General features: G+C 46.2%; 1 protein-coding gene across 2 annotated transcripts in view; it reads right to left on the reverse strand.

The window, feature by feature from the left end:
• Positions 1 to 3,465: 3,465 nt before the first annotated feature.
• Positions 3,466 to 20,981, reverse strand: part of PRKCB (protein kinase C beta) — a gene marked incomplete at both ends in the record, with an annotated part of 311,977 nt that continues 294,461 nt past the window's right edge. The window contains one exon of one of the 2 annotated variants that reach the window (XM_082671427.1): positions 3,466 to 4,056. In XM_082671427.1, coding sequence (XP_082527553.1) covers positions 3,904 to 4,056 — 153 coding nt within the window. Of the gene's footprint in view, positions 4,057 to 9,987; positions 10,147 to 20,981 lie in introns of those variants that run through there. The other variant, XM_082671426.1, reaches the window with a different exon arrangement.

Raw genomic sequence — 20,981 nt, forward strand, 5'->3', positions numbered from 1 at the left:
CAAGCCTGAACTTTAGCACCGTATCTTTGTATGTTGAGATTGAAGAGACAAGTAGGGTGACTGACTTCTGGTGATCTATGAGGCCTGACCACGGGGCAGCCCAGGATGTTCCTGGAAGTTTCTTTCCCGTCTGTCTTATTTCTTTGATGTCCCCTAAGTTCACGAATGGTGCCCTTGTTGGACTCCATGGTAGATATAAAGTTGGTCACACATTTTTCCGTCCCTCTGTCCATTTGCCTTTGCAATGTGTTTTTACAGTGCCTCCCATCCAAAAGTAGAGGCCATTTCTCCACCCCTTGAATTTCTCTTATGGGAATGCAGCAACCATGACATAAGCTGAGGTTTGAAAAGTGCTCGTGCACTGGGGTTTGCTTCCCATTGCTGCTTTTTGTAGTCCTCAAAACCACCACACGAGGAAGCCTACGTTCTAGCCTGCTGGAATGCAATAGAGCACATGGAGTAAAGCCACACCATCCCAGCTGAGCCTTCCCTAGACCAGTCAGTCTTGCAAACTCTGTACATGGAATGAGGCCAGCCTAGACCATGCAGTCACCAGCTGCCCTTCCAGGTGACGGAAAGTCACAGGCAAGTCCATCAGAGAAGCTGGGATGGCCAAAGCAGAAAAACCATTGTGAGTTAAATAAATGGTTGTTTTTAAAAGACGCTAAGTTTTGAAGTGTCTTGTTACTCAGTATTAAATAACTGATGTAGACTTATGCGTATGTTTCTACCAACACATCTCCTTGGTGGATTTTGAGTCCCTGAAGGCAAAGGACTCTAATTCCTCTGAACGTCAAATTCAGGCTCTTGCTTTTGGTGGTGAACTTGGCAATGAAACGATGGGGACTCTGTGGATCAAATACAATGACAAGTGAGTCATTCCTTTAATTGCTTCTCAGTATTGACCTGTCTCTCAGCCTTAAGGAATCCTTGGGGTAACCCCAAATTCCCATCTTCAGAGAACCCACCATTGTGGTTTGCTTCCTCAACATACGTTCCCCTTGTTCCGAGAACAGCTTCCGATTTTTATTCAGAGCGTGGTCCCTCACCCAGTCTCAGTTAATGTAGTTTGGGTGGCACTCTACCCCTAGCTCCAGAGGTGCAGCTCCTGATGTGTGTAGTAAGCAGTCTCCAAGATGACACCTAGAGGCCCCCACTTCCTGGAACTCTCACCTTGTATAATTCCCTCCCTTTGAGTATGGGCTGGATTTACTGACTTCCTTCTAAAGAACAGAAAACAGTAATATGATGGGATGTCACTTCTGAGACTAGGTTACTACTGAGATTATATGGCTTCCAGATTAGACACTCTCACTTGATCCATCTTCCCCCAGGGAAGCCGTGTCCAAAGACAGTTTTATGGAGATACCTATCTTGCTAGGAACTGAGGCTGCCAACACCATGTGATTAAACTTGAAGTGAATCCCATCTCCCCCGGTCGAGCCTTCATGTGTGACCGCAACCCTGGCCAACAGCCTGATTGCAACCTTATGAGAGGCATTAAACCAATGAAGCCACACCACCCAGATTCCTGCCCAGGCACTGAGAGGTAATAAATATTTGCTGTTTCCAAGTTTTAGAATAATTTGTTACACAGCAGTAGATAACTAATACAACTTAGGTCTGGCCAATCAAAGTGCCTCACCCACCATTCCTCTCCACCCCAGATACAGTGCTTGGTTCAGGGATGTACATGGGACCAGGCTGAGCCAGTCAGAGGAAACTACAGGGCTCTTACAGGAGCTCCCACTCTGTCTCACTGGACATGATCCCAGGAAGATAAGTGTCTGGGACTTCTGCAGTCTTCTTGTGCCTATAAGTATAAAGTCCTGGATTGCCTTGTTGGTCTCTATATGCCCAGCACCCAGAACTATGCCTGGCTCAGAGCCGGTGCTCAATATTTACGAAATGAAACTGGTTTATATCCAGCAGAGGGAGAAAATATGTGGAGTTGGTATGAAAAAGGGAGGAATCAGAAGTAACAATAGCAACCTTTTTTCTAATATCATCTTAAATGGAACATGCCATCACACATCTAAAGAAATCCACATGTTTTTGTTTTCTAAATGTGATGCATTGAATACACAGTCTTCTTTTAAGTTGGCTTTACCCAATTTTAACCGGCAGAGTTTCTAAAATTCTGCAGAGAACACTAAGACCAGTGACTTCACTGTATCTGCCCAATGCCCATTTCCTGGGGGTCTTCCAAGGAGGGAGGAGATGAATAAATTCTGTGGAGTCATGATGTACTTGGTGTGACAGAATTGCTCTTTTCTGCTACCCTATGGCATTAGCAGCTACAAAGCCATGTGTTACCGATTGGACTACTACATCTTTCAAAAAGAAAAGAGAAGCATAATTTCATTCAGAGAAGGTGTCAGGCTCATATCCAGTGATTCAGTAACGTGACACTCTGATCTCAGAGAGAATGGGGCTCCTTATCATGCCAACAGCTTTTAGCAGTGATCTCCCTTATTTTCCCTTCCTCTTCTGACCTCCTTGGACAAGCATGGCTGTTGAGAAAAGGGCAAACCCCTGTTTGTTTTGTTTTGTCTGTTGCAGATACTAAGTTAGGAGAAAATAGTAAAAGGTAAGTAGTTTTACAAATATGAGTGATATGCTCACGGAAGGGTTCTTTCTGTCCTGACTCCAGTCTCCTTGCTGACTTTTGCCATGGCAGCAATGAAATTATGTCCTGTACTTTGTGCTTGAGGATTTAATGCACACAAACCACTCAAATGGATGACTGAGCAGATACCCTGATTACGGGCACAGGAAAATATGAAGGTCACTAAGCCTGTGACTTGCAAATGGCAGAGGTCTCAATCTCAAATGGCTAGAGAATCCAGAGAAGTGGATGAGAGCATAGTACAATAGGGGGTGGTGGAGACTGTGGTATAATAGGAGGATGCACTGCTTTTAAAGGAGATAGCCATTTTTCAGTTCTGTTGAATTATTTCCACATGGAAATGTAGGCCCAATGCTACCAGTCTTCTGATTTTTTTAAAAGTGAATCTGAAAGTCTAGAAATTTACATAAAACTTCCATTTTTTAATGTTGACAATGATTTCAATTAAATGAAATTCTGTGCGAGTGAAACGAAATTCATCTATGCATCAGCCCATGGCTCTCCAGTTTGTAACCTCTGCGCCAGACTCTATTTAAAAGCAGACATGTAGGGCTTCCCTGGTGGCGCAGTGGTTGAGAGTCCACCTGCCGATGCAGGGGACACGGGTTCGTGCCCCGGTCCGGGAAGATCCCACATGCCGCGGAGCGGCTGGGCCCGTGAGCCATGGCCGCTGAGCCTGCGCGTCCGGAGCCTGTGCTCCGCAGCGGGAGAGGCCTCAACGGTGAGAGGCCCGCGTACCGCAAAAAAAAAAAAAAAAAAGCAGACATGTAAACAAGAGTTTGCATATATTAACTCAGTTTAATCATATCAATTCTTAAACAAAAAATTTCCTCCAAGAGACAATAGTTCACAGTAACTGCAAAGCTTACTCACAATTTAAAAATACCAGTCATGCTTAGCATTCAAGGGGGATATCATAGAATAACTGTAAAAACTTTTACCATGAACATTAGCTTCTGACTTTAAAAATTACAAATGCTGAAGCATTTTGGTATCAGACATAGTAGTTCTGATATCGTCTGTTCATTTGATGAGTTTCTGGCAGTTTGGAAAATTGTACCTCTACAACTGGATAAAGCGCTTACTCTAAACTAAACATTTTCAGATGTAGAAAACAAACTAGCAAGCTACACATACAAAGAAAAGCCCTCTAGGACAAGCTCTCCACGTGTGGAATGCCAGCATATGCACCATGAATCCTGGAAGACTAGAATAGATACATACACTCGCCCTGAAGTCTTGTACTCCAGGCTTACAATGGAGTTTGCATTCACCTACACATTAATGACAAACTCTGGGTTAGTATAGGAGAAGCCAGCAAATTCATTTTGGTCCAAGTTCATGATGAAGAGTTTATCAGTAGGCGTGAGTTCCACAGGCTGTCTGGTGAACTCTTTGTCGAAATTGGAGGCGTCTCGCTTGTCTCTCTGCCAAATGGAAAGCAAACACATTAACACAGCATAAGAAGAAGGAAACGTGACCAAGACGTGCCAGTTATTGGGAAGCTGATGACGTCTCATGGGCAGAGTCAGGAGGAGCCCTGTGCTGACAGGGTTTAGCAGCGGCATTGCAATACTATCCCCTAGCTTTCACATTGTATGTTGGCTTCAGGAGAGAAAACTTGGTGGAAATTTTCTAAGAAAGGAAATGAGACCTTGACTTTCTTTAAGGATTGCCAGAAAGTGAGGGGTGTGTGTGTGTGTGTGTGTGTGTGTGTGTGTGTGTGTGTGTGTTGTTTTCCTTGGCTTTGAGATGAATTGAGTTGGAAACTTCCTCTGACCAGGTATGATGTCACAGAATTAGTCATGCAGTAGAGAGTCCAGGAGGACATGATCCAAGAGCGTCCCCTGTGGCTAGGAGGCTTCTTTCTTTAAAGAGGAGCAGAGCCACATGACCACTCAGCTCCCCAGAAGGCAGAGCGGCAAAATGGGGACATCAGATCACTGCTCAATGAAAGGAACAGATCACTATCCACCCCACATTCCCTGGTGCGATCTAGGCTTCGAAGGGATGCTCTGAAATCCGCCCACAGACTAGAATTTGGGTCTTCAACAGCCAGAGTTTCTTCCAAGGATGTTTACAGCAATGTATCTAGTCAACAAACTCCTAGTCTGGAAGGGCAGCTTTAAAACATTCTATTCTCCTAGTTAGTCTGGCATTTTCTTTTTTTTGGGGGGGGGGTGGGCATCCATCCCAGTTTACTAACTGCAGTTTGGGGCAAGTTTCACCAGGGAATGTCAGAGCGTGGGTTCATAACAAGATCTCACATCTGGGTGATGCTCTCACCTCTTCAGGGTCCCTATCAGCCTATGATCTTCCCATCCTTACCACACATCTAGGGGCAGGTAGAGGTCCTCGCCCCTGGTGCTCTGACATATGAGAAAACTGAGGCACAGGAAAGTAAAGTGACTTGCCCAAGATTGCACAGTGGGGTAGTGATTTTCACCCAACCACATCGCACCTAATTCTGCTTAATCTCAGCCTCTCTGACTGGGGGGAAAGCTTGATGGCTGGTTTATTGCAGGACAACCAAGGATAACGTATGGGTTTCACAGGTACCGGGCAGGTTACCTGGCTGAAGGCAGAGTGGTGTCAGATTGTAAAGAGGGAAGGGTCGGTGAAGATTGACTGATTTGCTAGAATTTGGTCAATGGCCATCCATGCTTTAGGTTTAACCCCTAAAGGGTACTGACTGACAAGGGTTTCTCATTACTGGATTCATTTCCCTTTGCAAAATACTTCTCGCAAGAATGCCTTCTTTTTGGTTGCTCCCCTGAGACAGGTAAAATGTCCCTAAGAAGTGCTCCAATTGCTCTTTTGGTGTATATGTAGGGGTGTAGGGGTGAGGGGGACATGAAGAATGCACTTCAGTAAGTGTGGCCAGAGGGGAGTGGGCTGAAGATGCCGCTGGAGCTGTTTTCTGGACAGTGGACCGTCTCTTACCATGCCCCACCTATTCTGCTTTGTCTGGTCCTGCCTGCTGTCAGCCTGTCTTGTGTTGTCCCAGGCACTGAATGTGTTGTTTGCTGTGTTCAGAGAAAAGCTTGAATTCCACGCCGTCTTTTCCTTTAATATTGCCTGTGCATCCCTCTCTGGACCCCACAAGTCATACGTTAGCATCTTTTTAATTGTCTTCGTTGCACTTGCTGCTGTCAGGAACTGTCGTTATTATTTATTGCCTCTTTCCAGGAGGGCAAGGTCCTTGTCTGTATATTTCCAGTGCCAAGACTTGGCACATGGCAGGCCTTCCACAATTATTTGTTGAATGAATGAGTCAATGAATGAAGACTTTATGAAAGATGAGCCTCTTTGCTTTCTCCAACTTACAGTTGCCCCCGGGGCTAGAGATCATACTCTATAGCAAAACAATGGAATTTGTTCCCATTGATCCTACGGGTCTCTCACATGGGCCCCTGTCCATTGTGAGCCCCAATATGGACAGAACTGTGTTAAGTTCCTTCGAGATCTGAGAGCTCCAGGGCTGGGTGTGGGCCCTGGGTATATCTGGGGCTAGAAGCAGGCAGCTGTCTCCTTTCAGGTCCCCCCACCGTGGCCTTCCCTGCCTGTGGGCATCCAGAAGAGGTTCCCTTCCCACCAGCCCCAGTACTGAAGGCCCTTCCCCATGTGTTGTTCTGGTGATGACTCATGCTTCCATCGTTCACATGGTGTAAACAGGACTGGCCATTATGGGCAGATCCTCATAGAAAATATCCCTGAATTCTACCCTAGCAATTGGGAAAGAATGGGCCTCTCTGTTGGGACAATTCCTTTCTGGGTTGATAGTATCTGAAGCCACATGAGAATAGTTTCACTCCTTCAAGGAGGGTTACTGATTCCACTGGCTTCCTATTAATTCCCCAAGAAGGTCACTGTGACCACGGCCCTGTGCTTTCTTAGAAGAGAAGCAGGTTAGTGAGAAGTCCAAGTAATGAAAAGAGGGATTCTAAGATCCTGGTAGGCAACTAGCCATGGCTGACCTGGACTGTGCTCTGGTTCCTTTGGGTTATCTTTTTAGTCTCTTTTTAAAAACTTCTCCTCTGATTTAAGTTCTTTTGGAAAATATCAGCCTGTCTCATCTAGAAGAACCAGGTGGTGTTAAGCCAGGGGCGGTGTCTCCCTGAGGGCCAGAAGAGGTAATGCCTGCAGGAATCTGAGTGATGAACCCCAAAGGTGAGATTCAGGACTCAGAACTGAGCTCTGAAACCAGTTCCCTCTCTCCATACAGGCGTCTCTGCTCCACTCTTGGTGATTCTGTGAGCTGTTCAAGTATGGAGACTGTGCCTTTGGTCTTCTGGAGGGAAACTCACCCCAGTTACCCTCCTGCCTCTCTTTCCCCACCATTGCACTATATGATTGTCCCACAAATCTGGGTCAAGAGAGCACTGCTGCATCTCCTCCTGTAGCCTCAAATGTGATCCCCAGAGAGAAAGCAGAGCCCCATAGACTTTTGATGACTTCTTCTTTCTTAAAAGAAGCCTTCCCTGATCAACCCGGAGACTAGTTATCTCTAGATTACATCATGCTTTTAATTACTTGTTTAATGACTGCCTTCTTGGACTGCATCTTCATGGTTCCCCACCACGCTCCTGGCACCCACAATAGAGCCTGGCACAGAGCCGGTGCTCAATAAATGCTGGTTGGGTGAATGAATGGAGGGTGGAATACATGGACGGTCGCAAAAATAAATTCAAAATCTTCCTTCTTGGATACCTTTGCAAAGTATTCCCTTGGGATTACACATGTCGAAAGCTCTGTTTCTCAGTCTCCTCTGCAATTGAAATGTTGATAGAAAAGGCAACTGCAGGAATTCTGACTAATGATCCCTCTCTTTCACAGAAGGCTTCCCTGACCAACCCTCAGCTCGGTGTGTTAGGGGAACAGAGACTTTGGCTCGAGTACCTATTTCTGCAAACTATTAAACTTTTGTAAAATAATGGCAGCAATTTGGAAAATGTAGAGTGCAGTGTGTGTGTGTGTGTGTGTGTGTGTGTGTATACACACACACACACACACAGAGTATATTCTATTTATCTCTATCTATCTATCTAGTTCTATCGATCCATCCATCCATCCTACATTGTTCTCTAAAGTTGTCTGTAGTCTTTTATTGATGGGCCAATGTTTCTCCATCATTTTTAATCTTCCTGAGAGCATATCCAAGGAGAGGACTGGTGACCCAACAGCCAGGTGAAGGACCTCAAATAACTTGTCTGTTGGTGGGCACAGCTCAGAGATGGTAGTCACAGAGCAGAAAGAGGCCCGCACCGAGAATGAGGAAACTGGGTTTGCATCCCAGCTGGCTGACATTGGGCAAGTCACTTCCTCCCTCCAGATGCTGGTTTCCCAACAATAAAATGAGGTTGTGCCCCGATTTCCCTCCTTCTCTGGCCACCTGAGCTTGTCAGCCAGGACTTCATGTATGCTTCCCCTGACGTCCAGATTGCTACCACCACGGCGGCAGCAGGGCTGGTCCCAAAGCCCACAGCAGGGAGATGAGAGCGGGCAGAAAGCAGTGAACCGCAGGGGGCTTTGCTGAAGTGGAGATCAAATCATGGTTTTTTTAAAGATGAGAAGTCTCACTTCAAGGACATTTGTCAAGTTTTTCAAGTTCCCTTGATGGTCTCTTAGAAGCCCTGGCACTTCCAGAAATCACTGGACTTGTGACAAGAGTTGTCTTTAGGGCTGCCTGAGGACAGCAGGGGACAGGGGGCAGGGATGGGGGACCACCTGCTGTCCTCATCTGCTCAGATGGAAATGGGATTTCTTCCACCCAAGGGGTTTCCTTGGGCTTCTGGGGGCTCATAAACCTACTTGCTAGAAAGGTTGAGTGTGAGCTGGGAGGAGTAGCTATTTTGACAAGAAAATCAAGAGCCCCAGCCCGGCTCCTAGCTGGACCCTAAACTTGCCTCTGGTGGGAATGTGGGCCTTGAGCTCCGATATTGCTGGAGGCCCCCCTCGCCAGCTCACCTCACCCCATCACAGGCCCCCAGGAGTCCCTGAATGGTCCACAGTCCCAGCCTCTCTGACTGGCTAAACACTGGGACCAAGGTTAAGTTCTGGGTTTAGTTTTTTTCTGTCGTGAAGCCTCAGGAGGCCCCATTTTGTAGTTTGGGTCCATGGTTTTCAAAGAGAGCCATTTTCCTTGAAATAGTATTTCTTCTTTCTTGCTTTTTTTTTTTTTTTATTGTATCTCGATGCTAGAAGAAAAATGGCACATAACAGACATCCAGGTACGAACATTTCCACAAACATCTTGCAAAACAACATCAAAGTGAGGAATACAACTGTCTATGCTTTCACGAATGGTCTTTCTCAGAGCACTTAATTAGCTTTCCGAAGCCAGCAACAAACCTAGACAAACCCCATCCACGCAGGCACGGGTCTGCCAGGCTCCAGAGCCGTCTTCTTGGTGAATCAAAGCAGGTCATTGTGGTTAATAACATTTGGACACGTATTTCAAAGCATGTGTAACAAGAGTAATTTTTTTTTTTTTTTTTTTTTGCATTTGGACAACAACGGAAATAAAACCCCAAAGCAAATAAACTTTGAAATGTAATGTAAAACCATGGCCCTTCAGGACCTTGCTAAAGTGACCATGTCTTTTCAGGGAGTGGGTCCAAATGTCCTTTTCAAGTAGTTTGGGGATGAAGGTGATTGGGGACACAGGGAATCAGAGCTTACAGCGTTGAGGCAGCACCCAAGTTGGTTGCCTTATGACTCCTTGAGGTGCCCTTAGATTGAAACTGTTTCAAGGCACACTCTTAGAATTTTAAAAGGGCTTAGATAATCTTCTGAACTTCGCGTTTTAAAAAATAACAAATAAAATTTTATTTTCAGCATGTTCTTTTCAAAGCTCCCAGTGCCTCCAAACCAGGCAGAATGGAGGAAACTCCCTCTAAGTCAAAGCAACCACCTACATGGATACAAGCCAAGCTCCAAGTCCAGAAGTGGAAGAATACTGCTAGCATCCGATTATCCACTCGTTCGGCAGGAAAAATCTAGATTGGATGGTTGGGATTGGAAAATGTGTGAAAATGGCAGCGCAGGAAAAAAGGAAAGAAAGCAGGCATGTTCTGTCCCCACTGGATCTACTTCGCTGACGTGCTGGGGAAAATAAGTGCTAAAAGAACTTTGATAATGTGCTAATTATGCAGCCACATTTTCAACATGCCATCTGCATAATCCCATCTCACAGAGATGCTCCAAACTACCTGAGGACATTTGGGTCCTGAAACATGGTCACTCTAGTTTCATCAGCAAATAAAACATGGATGCAATTTTGCAATTAAAAAAAAAAAATGTCACCACAATAGCCGTTGAGCTTGAATGAAATGAAGGACGGAAATCTACACATCTACTTAGCTCTTGACTTCAGGTTTTAAAAATTCAGAGTTAACAAAGGAAAATCCTTCGAATTCTGATTGGTCAATATTCCTGATGACTTCCTGGTCAGGAGGTGTTAGGACTGGTGGATGGCGGGTGAAAAATCGGTCGAAGTTTTCAGCATTTCGCCCACACTATGAGAGGGGAAGAGAAGAATTTGTGGTGGGTGGAAAAAAAAAAAAACAACCAAAACAAAACAGAACGAAATAAAACTGGGTGAGGTTTTCTCCAAACCCTTCCCTTTCACTACCTCAGAGAGGTTGTTTTGATGATCAGAAATGAGAGCAACATAAAATGCAAAATTTTCACGACCGTTGATTGGCACATGACGCTGGGCTCCCAACCTTCAGTTCCTGTAGCTCGTGAGCTGCCTCTGGTATCCTTCTGGGCAGTCAGGAGCTGGATGGCAAAGGCATGGGATGGTGGGGCTGGTGGCATGTGGCATGTTCTCCCAACCCCACCCCAAGGAGTCAGCCAAGTTCATTTTGAAGGAGATGTGATTAAGGTGACTGAGATATTTCTTGGGCACAAGATGCAAAGTAATGGCACATTTATACATCACCTTGGAGATCCCAATACTAAGCAGCAGGTCCCTCAAAGCACTGTCCTCTGGCTCTCAGTCATCTCTGGAGATGTTTTCTAGCTCCACAGATACAGGAGTTTGTTACAAACTCCAGTCAATGGAGAAAGAGATCAAGACCTGGATTTGGTGCCTGCAATGGCTGGGCAACCACCAGGCGTGATGTCACCGACCCTTAATTACAAGGTGCCAGGAGGTAAACTCAGCCATTCTCCCTCCAGGTGTGAACAAAGGGTGTGGGATGAAACCCAACCCAGTGCTTTGGTGAGGCAATCCGGCTCTAGAGGGAAAACCATCGTCATTTCTCACTCATCCTGCTGTCCTTCTCTATGAAAGGTCCTGGTCTGAGGCAGAGTGATGACATATGTGTGTGTATGTACATGTGTACACTCATGCGTGAGTGCACACACGTGCACACGCCAGTTCTCATCTAACGAGAAGCGATGAGTCAGTAAATCTGGCCTTCTTTGTTCTTCACCAGCAAACCCGTTTACATGAAATCTCTAAGTGTTTCAGCAACCACAGGAGGCAACCACAGCCCAATAGCATAGTAGCAGCAGTAGTAATAATAATAATTATGACAGTTAATATTTATTATGCACTTGCTATGTTCCAGGCACCCTGGAATGCTCTTTCCTTGTAGTATCTTATTTCATCCTCCCAATGATCCTATGAAGTGGGTATTACTGTCATCCCTATTGTACAGATAAGGAGACTGAGGCCAAGGAGGTGATGTAATTTGTTCAGGGTCCCGCTGCTAATGAACAGGAGAGCTGCCACGTGAGCCACTTCTGTCTGATGTCAGAGCCAATCTCCCGGCGCCATGTTGCAAGAATGGTCGTTAGCTGGTGACTGACCGCATGGAGTGGGGTAGGGGTGGGGGGCAGGGGGGAGAAGCCAAGGATGGGGATCATGAGGTCTCTGCTTTGAATGACAGAGAATATGCTTATATCAATCACCAAGACAAAGAATGCGGGAGAATTCAGAAAGATGACTATTTCTGTTTTGGACATGATGACTTTGAGGGGCCACTGAGATTCTCGGAGATGATCTGGGGGAGTCAGAAGTATGGGTTCTGGAGCTCAGGAGAGAGGGCTTGAAAAAGTTTTTTTAAAGGACAGACTATGGAGGGTAGAAAAAAAGATAATAACAATAGTAATTAAAACCACTGAGCACTTTCTAGACAACTGACATTTGCTAAGTGTGTGGCATACATTAGCTTTTTAATTCACATAACCACCCTGTGAGGTAGGTATCTGATTGTCATTTGCCAAAGGGAATATTGCCCCTAACACTTAAAGCGGTAAGAAGAGAATCAGGAGAGAGCTGCAGCAGACAAGCTGAGGATGGAGAGGAATCCAAGGAGAGGGCACTGTTACAGCTGAAATATCTCCAAGAGGTCAAGCAAGAAAGTTACTGAAAATGGGCCATGGCATTTGGTAATTGGGAGGAGACTGATGAGAAAATGCAGGGCTGCCGCCGAACTTCAGTCCTTGGAAGAGGGAAGATAAGCTGCAAAGCCAAGCAGTACAAGCTCCTCTTTCAAGCTTACGATCAAGGGAAGCAGAGGTATTGGATATGTGCTCAGGAGACCGAGTTCTCAGAGAGCCTCAGCTCCTGCCCCCTTCCTATTGGGAGAGAAGGAAGCCCACGCATCTGCAGACATGGGTTCGAATTCTGCCATCACTGACTGCTAGTTGTGCAACTCCAGCCAAGTCCCTTCAAGTCTCAGTTTCCTCTTTTGTGCCCTGGGGACAATTCTGACTTATATTTAAGCAGCATCATTGGGGCTGTGTCCAAAATAGACCGATGGGTGGACGAGGGGAAAAGGTGGAAAAAGTGAGACCAGTCAGGAGGCTGTCGCATAATCCAGGCAAGAGATGATGGTGGCCTGGAGGAAGATGACTGGGGGAGATGGGAAGATGCATTTGTTTGTGGGGGGTCTACTTTGAATTTAGAGTTGACATGATTTGCTGATGGATCGGACATGGGGTATGAGAGGGCTTGTGGTCTGAGTTACTTGGTGAGTGGGGGACACGAGGGGTAAAGCATGTTTGTTGGAAGACATGGAGCACTTGGTTTCATTCATGATAAATTGGAGAGTCCAGTGGAGGAGTCGAGGGTCAAGGAGGGAGTCCCCTTGCTGCGGTGTGGGGACTGAAAAGGAAGCAGCGCTAGACTGATGGCAGAGGCGGCGGGGAGGGTAGAAGATGGTGGCGATCATCCAGAGGAGAGAGATGGTGGATGGGGCTGTGGAAAAGAGGGTGGAGCAGAAGGGATGGAGCTGGAAAAAACAAAGAGGTATTTGTGGCAGGGATGGAGGAGTGGGAAGGCGTGTTACGAGGCAGCCCGGCGGGTGTTTCTGGGTGTTGGGACCTCAGCCAGCCAGTGCAGGAAGCCTGTTAGCTGAGACACAGAGAGTCTTCAGGGGCCATTTTTCTTTAAAAACCATCCATTTCCTATCCACAACAGAAGGCTGTTGCTCTGCTGGGGCCTCCCCAGAGGCTGTGATGGGAGACAGAGAAACAGCTTCTGGAAGCTCCGCAGCCTCCTCTCCCATCACTCCCCCCACTGCCTGGAGAACAATGAAATCTTTAAGTGAGATAGCAGAGAGGAGATGCAGGAACAGGGGTTAACCAAGGGGGCACAATACAGCGGGAGCGTGATTTCCTTGCTAATAAGCAGCTTACGAGGCTGGCAGATCACAGCCTCCCTAAGTGTTTCCGTGTTTTTCAAATGGAGCTGTCACTGCCCATTAGCTTCAGGAGCGCTCCCTAAATGGAGACGTCAGCCCTTGGGAGGCACGGCCCTGATCAGCTCTGCGCCCGCTGTGTCCTTGGAGAAGGGGCAGCTCAGCGGCTGGGATCTAATTGCAAACGCAGCGTGGACCACACCTGCTTCTCTGGCTGTCTTGGGTGGATGCTTCACCCTCACTCAGTGGCGAGAAGAAAATCCAACCCCCTTGTCATCACTGGGGCTCCTGGAACAGGAATGGGGGCCAAAGCCAACTAGGTTATTTAAAATCACAGGGAATCTCTTCCCGGGTTGGAGAGGGGAGTGAGGATTCTGACTTGTTTCCTTGTGCCCCCGAATTTAAGAGACAAGACCGTTTGAAAAGCTTATCTGTGAGCCGTTACATGTGAGCTCTTCTTTTCCTTTTCTTCTCTTCTTTCTAATTTCTGTTTCATTGTGCTAATAACACCTCCAAGTCTAGCTGTCTAATGTGGAGTTGGCTCGGTCACAGCAACCACAGGGAGCCTTCAGAGACGCCAACCTGGATATGTCACTTCCCTGCTCTAGTCTGCGATGGCGTCCCACTGCCCGAAGCCACACTCCTCAGCATGGCTTACAGGCTGTTTAGGACTCGGCCCTGGTCACCTGGTCAACAGCCTCTTCGCTGCCCACGGTCCCGCAGCCCAGCTCCTCCCACCACAACACACCCACCAGCTGTCCTGACATCCTCCCAGCTCCTAGAACCCTCATGCACGCTCACCTCCGAGCCTTAGCACAGGCTGTCTCTTCTGCCGGGAACACCTGCCTCCCACCCTGTTCCCCATCATTGTCTACGCGTCCTTCTCTGTCTCCAGACACTTCCTCCAGGAGCTTTTCCTGGACTCCTGCTCTATCTATACCCCTGGGTTTATCCCATCAAGATACAGGATGTTCATCAAAGAATTGTTAGAGGGAAAAAAAAAAATTTTAAATCAACTCTCGGCCAACAGGGAAGAGTTAAATAAATAATGATCCATCTATTTTATGTATTGCCATGCAAAATGCTTTTAAAAATTAAAATAAGATGTAGAAGAACATTAAATAACAGTTATATATAATTAATATATATAATCAATGACAGTGTGCACGGTATGTTCCCATTCTATAAATTACAGACATAAATGCGTGCGTGCTACCTGCCGGCACATTACACACGTGCTTCTACAGATTGGGAGAGTTACAGATTGTTTGATTTTTCTATCTTTTATGCTTATTGTGTTTTTGAAAATTTAAATAGTAGTCAAGTAGTATTATTTTGTGTATAATAAGGACAAAAACTACAAAAGCTATTTTAAATGAGGGAGCTATTACAGTGGAGGAAAGGGGGAAAATAGAAATAAAGGGAATGGGAAGATGTAGCCAAATTGCCGAAATCTGCCTGGCGCTGTTTAATGTACTTCATCTTAGTTAAAAACTCTAAGATCTCCCAAATGGCTGCCCTAGTGTGGATTTGGGGATGATGACAAAGGCTAATATTTAGGTTAGCTAAATGGGCATCTTCTGTCCATCGGTGTGCTGGGCACCAAAAATATGATGACACGTGAGACAGACCCTGTCCTTGCCATCGTTGAGCTTATAGTCTAGCGGAGGAGACAGGTGCACACACAGGCCATGGCATGGTGCCACGTGACAAGTGCTGCCATTGAGTACAGAGGTGAGGAACGCGAGAAGGGCCAGGGAGACTTTCCGAGGAGATGACATCTAAGTTGAGTGGGACCGGAAAGAAAGACACTGCTTCTTTGGAGGAGGGAAAGGAAGAGCCCAGGGAAGAAATGGAGGTGAAAAGAGGTCAGGGACAGAGCAAGATGCTGGAGAAGAGGTAAAGGTCCACCCCATACTTCTCACTGCTTAATCAAGTTTGATAACATGAGGCCAATGGCACAGGGGAGATTCCTACCCAGCCTCCATCAAGACACCAGAGACTAGGTCACAACGAACCGAGACTAGGTCACAACGAACCGAGACTAGGTCACAATGAAAAGATACCCAAGCGATATGGTCTGACTAAAAGACAAGGGAGTCTCTCTCTCTCTCTCTCTCTCTCTCTCTGTTTTTAATGTGCAAATTCAGTGAAATTCGGGATCCTTTTTATGCCTATGGTTCTATGCAGCAGGAGAACGCAGGAGGGACCCACCCAGGCAGAAGCAGCCAGCCATGTCAGGCACACGCATTTGATCATTTTTAAAAGTTGTCCGTGGACCAAGGTGTTTTTCTGGAGCAGAGTCAGACAATATTCTGCATGGTCTGGGCTTTGGCAAAGCAGGAAAGATTAAAGCCTCCTTTCCTAACAATGAAGGTCCCTTACAATCAGGAATATTTGATCTCTGTGTCTATTAAGGAGGAAGCTGGCAAGAGAGGGGGCCTTTTGCGCTTGATAGCAAGTTTCATTTTTAAAAAGATCTTCATTTAAAAACAACACGCAATGTTTTCTTTTCTTCCAGATCTCAGGTTAAATGCTACCTCCTCAGAGAAGGTGAGGTGAGCCTCTGGATCGCCTCCAAGTAAAGCAGATTCACCCTTTCTCCTCCTGTTACTCTCTCAGAGCAATCTGTTCATTTCTTCCACAGGAAATAAAATACGTGAATATCCCAATCTACGATTACATGTTTATTTCTTTGCGTATCTGTATTGTCTATATTCCCATCTAGACTGTAAGCTCTATGAGAGCTGAAGCCACATCGGATTTGCCCACCCCTCAATTTCCAGGTCCCAGTACAGAGTAGGCACTCAGTGTTGTCAAAGGGATGAATAGTAGCATATATTAAGTGCTTATTATTAGCCAAATACTGTATAAGTGCTTTACAAGCATGATCTCATTTAATCCAACAGTTCTATGAAGTCTGCTCTACAATGAGGAATAGATTTAGAGCTTAAGTAACTGACTAGGATTTGATCCAAGATCTGACAACTGATCCGTTTATGCAGAAACAAATAACTTGTTCCCAAGCACCACGAAAAAGAAACAACAAAACCCTTTGTAATTCCCCCACCCCAGTACCTTTATTATGTTAACATTTTGGTCTGTGTCCTGGATGGCTGGAAGAATTGTCGGACGGATGCTTTTTACTCTAAAACCTGTAGACTCATCACTTTATTCTTTAGCCTGCTTTTTAAAAAACGACATGAAATATACTCTAAACTTTTCCCCACGGCAACAAAGTATCATATTGTTCGTATCTGTTCTTCACCTTCATCCTAAACCATGTTGCTGGCTTCGAATAAGCTGCCCTCAAATAGTAATGAACGCTTTTACTTGCTTGTGTTTTTATAGCTTTGATTCTCACAAGTTGGTAAGATAGGCAGGAAAAGGATTATCTCCACTTAGCAGAAAATGTGAAAAGTTAACAATTTGGTCAGGATCCTACAAGGTAAAGGAGGAGAACCACGATTCAGAGCCCGCTTTGCTTGATTCCAAAGGCCACGGGGCAACAGTGACATCTCACTGCCTTACAGACTGTATCCGATCATGTGGTATGGACTTGAAAGCTGACTTGGGCGGCTTCCCTGGTGGCGCAGTGGTTGAGAGTCCGCCTGACGATGCAGGGGACGAGGGTTCGTGCCCCGGTCCGGGAGGATCCCACATGCCGCGAAGCGGCTGAGCCCGTGAGCCATGGCCGCTGAGCCTGCGCGTCCGGAGCCTGTGCTCCGCAACGGGAGAGGCCACAGCAGTGAGAGGCCCGCGTACCGCAAAAAAAGAAAAAAAAAAAAGCTGACCTGGTACCAATCTCAGCACCACCCATCCCCAGCCAGATAAATGGTAAGCAGGTTAGCTAAATTCCCTAAGCCAGGTTTCCTGTTATGTCAAATGGATCTGTCTCGCAGGATGCGGTGAGGTTGATTTGACAAAATGCACATAAAATCTCTGACACGGTAGCTGTAGCCGCTGTTGAGTGAGGACTTACCCAGTCCTGTCCAATGAGCCAATCTGATGCGCGTGGCTGTACCCTGTACAACCGAGGGATCCTACAGGCCCTGCCACACCCAACCTATCCTAGCGAGGTAGGAGGTAGATGGGCCCCTGGGCTGGACAGCCGGAGTTTGTCCAGCAGAGTAAACCGGAGCTTTGTTTTCCCATGACATTCCAAGGACAAAGCTGGTGGCAGGGGCTGAGCTCTGCCAGAGTAAGGAGATAAGACAACCACATCTATCAGCTCCCCAGCTGCCCAACGGCACATACACAGGAAGGCTTCTCGGGGGTCAAAGAAGGAGAGGACGCCACCCCGTAATAGGTGCTGTCAAACCTCCCACAGGCCTCTGCGCTGGAATCCATCTTGGCAAAAAACATGTGCACACATATTGGGGAGGGCCCTAGGACAGGTCAGGGGTGGAAAACAAGTGAGATAATTGGCCAAAGGTAAGCAAAGACCCGGAAGAACTGCCCTATGTAAATGATTTAACCACCTCTTCACTGCACTTCTCCTCATTAGGGAGGACGCCCACGCCCTTTCTCTCAGGGTGTGTATCTCTGCCTCGCTTCTGTCTTAAATAAACAAGCTGTTTTTTGCGTGCTCTCCCACACGTTATGCTGTGTCTCTGATAATAAACTTTGTACCTGTTCTTACAGTGTTTGCCTCTTTGAGAAATTCATTTTCCAAACAGGGCAAGAGCCAGGGCAACTTTGCTTCTAGCCTCTAGCCCCTGGAGGACCAGCAGCTAGGATTTCTGGTTTTCATCCACGCTACCCAGGTCTGATTCCTGGGCAGGGAGCTAAGATTTCTCTTCAGGACCGCTCACTGCTGTCTCTCTGAGATCACGAGGATATTATCATTAACAAGTTACAGACACTTAAAACACGAAATCTTTCCCACCAAGGCTGGCAAGATATGTGGGAAGCCACAAGGTGAAGCCAGGCCCTGGGGCTCCTGGTTAAAGAAAGTGAGGAAAACGTGGGCCCAGGCACAAAAGGGACACCTCCCCTCTCCCGTCCAAGCCTCACTTCCTCGTAAAGACATTTCGAGCAGTTTCACACACCACTTCTGAGCTGCTGTTTTTCATACCCTAATTGGAGGGCACTTTGTGATTGCTTTTAAGAACTGCACTTGTAAATAAACAAAAAATACACTTTTGTTCTTTCCCTCTCTGGGTCATGGGCATGTCTTGATCCTCCAAGTTCAACTGTCATCAGAAGTCTTCATGCAGTATCTCTGCCGGGAGTGGTTATGGAGACAGGAGGAAAATCAGTCAGCTCAGTGCCCTAAGAACAAGGGAGAAGAGGGGCCTGAAAAGGAGGGAGAGACTCTGAGCTTATCCTACAGATAAACTCGCACATATAGGAAACTAGGAAGCTACTGAAAGAATGAAGTAGATTTAGACGTGCTGATAAAACCCTGAGAAAACCATAATTCAAGAAGAGTCATGTACCTAACTGTTCATTGCAGCTCTATGTACAAGAGCCAGGACATGGAAGCAACCTAAGTGTCCATCATCGGATGAATGGATAAAGAAGATGTGGCACATATATACGATGGAATATTACTCAGCCATAAAATATTACTCAGCCATAAAAAGAAACGAAACTGTAGTGAGGTGGATGGAACTAGAGTCTGTCATACAGAGTGAAGTAAGTCAGAAAGAGAAAAACAAATACCGTATGCTAACACATATATATGGAATCTAAGAAAAAAAAAAAGGTCATGAAGAACCTAGGGGTAAGACAGGAATAAAGACACAGACCTACTGGAGAATGGACTTGAGGATATGGGGAGGGGGAAGGGTAAGCTGTGACAAAGTGAGAGAGTGGCATGGACATATATATACACTACCAAACATGAAATAGATAGCTAGTGGGAAGCAGCCTCATAGCACAGGGAGATCAGCTCGGTGCTTTGTGACCACCTAGAGGGGTAGGATAGGGAGGGTGGGAGGGAGGGAGACGCAAGAGGGAAGAGATATGGGAACATATGTATACGAATAGCTGATTCACTTTGTTATAAAGCAGAAACCAACACACCATTGTAAAGCAATTATACTCCAATAAAGATGTTAAAAAAAACCCAATGATATCACTTACACGGAATCTAAAAACAATGATACAAATGAGCTTATTTACAAAACAGAAACAGACTCACAGACTTAGAGAAGGAACTTATGGTTACCAGCGAGGCGCAGGGAGGGATAGTCAGGGAGTTTGGGATAGACATGTACACACTGCTATATTTAAAATGGATAACCAATGAGGACCTACTGTAGAGCACAGGGAACTCTGCTCAATGTTATGTAACAACCTAAGTGGGAGAAGAATTTGGAAAAGAATAGATACGTGTATATGTATAAATGAATCACTTTGCTGTACACCTGAAACTAACACAGCATTGTTAACCAACTATGCTCCAATCTAAAAGTTAAAAAAAAAATAAAAAACAATCTGCAAGATGGAAGGCAGGAGTAGAGCCAGGCATGGGAATTGAACACGAGCACTAACATCCCTGTGTGTGATGTGGAGGACTTCTGTGCTGCACACAGCATCTCCAGAAGGTCACCCAAGGAAGCCGGTCGCAGTGAGTGGCTCTGGGAAGGAGAGCCACGGAGCCTAGTTAGGGGTCTCTGGGGAGGTACTTAATTTCACTGCATAGCTTTTGATGCTGCTGGAAGTTTTTACTTTTTCAGATTTTTTCTTAAGGAAGGAAGATCAAAGTGCCCAATTTGATGAGGTCAAGAAAGATAAGTCCACGAGAGGAGACAATCTGGGGTCATTGCGGACTCAAGGAGAGAAATTTCAATAGAATGGTGGCGGCAGAAGCCAGATTGCACTGAACTGTAGAAAGAATGGAAGGAATGAAGTGGAGACAGCAAGAACTCCTTCCAAAGTTTGTTTGTATGAGAAGATAGGGCAGGAGCCCTAGAGGTAGGATGGAGGGATCCAGGTTTGAGGCAAGGGATTTTTAAGATGAGAGACTTAGCATGTTTCTGTGTGAGGAGGATGAATCAGAATGGAGTCAGAGTGGATATCTGCTGGGCTTGCAGGCACCGTGGCTTTATTTTTCTTGGAGGACCCACTCCTTGCCCTCTGCAAGATGTCCGCTTTAGATAGGGGCAGACCCAGTCACTTGGCAGGTGACCCAGGCCTGGCCGATCAGAACATTCCATCTCCCCAACCCCCAGGCCCAGTGATTGCTTTAGAGATGACCATATGACCCAATACCTTCCGACAAGATTGAGTTCCAGGCTGCTGGGAAGTTTAGGAAAAGGAAGCTCTTTTTTTCGGCAGAAATTGCGAAAATAATGGGACGTACTAAGTCTGGAGTAGCTATGTGCCCAAGAAAGCCTTCAGGGAATGAAGAATGAAATCAACAGGCAGGAAAGCCATCCCAGGGAGACAGAGAAGTGGATGGCTTTTGATACTGTTGAGACCCTGGATCCAGCCACAGCTAAATACTTGAAAAAAATTTAGTCATTACGTCAGTTTGAATTGGGTTCCTATTTGTAACCATAGGAGCTTTGATTAATATATAGAGAAGCTGTAGGCACAGACTGGCCAGAGCAGATGCGCAAAGGACATGGGAGAACAGGGGTTCAGAGCAGAAGGGGAAAGTCTTCACGGGGGGCGGGGGGAGGCACCTGTTTGCTGACACACAGAGGGAAAGAGGTCAAGATGACTATACAGGAGCAGGAAAGCCA

The sequence above is a fragment of the Grampus griseus genome (assembly GCF_964374135.1).
Source record: "Grampus griseus genome assembly, chromosome: 14".
Lineage (NCBI taxonomy): Eukaryota > Metazoa > Chordata > Mammalia > Artiodactyla > Delphinidae > Grampus > Grampus griseus.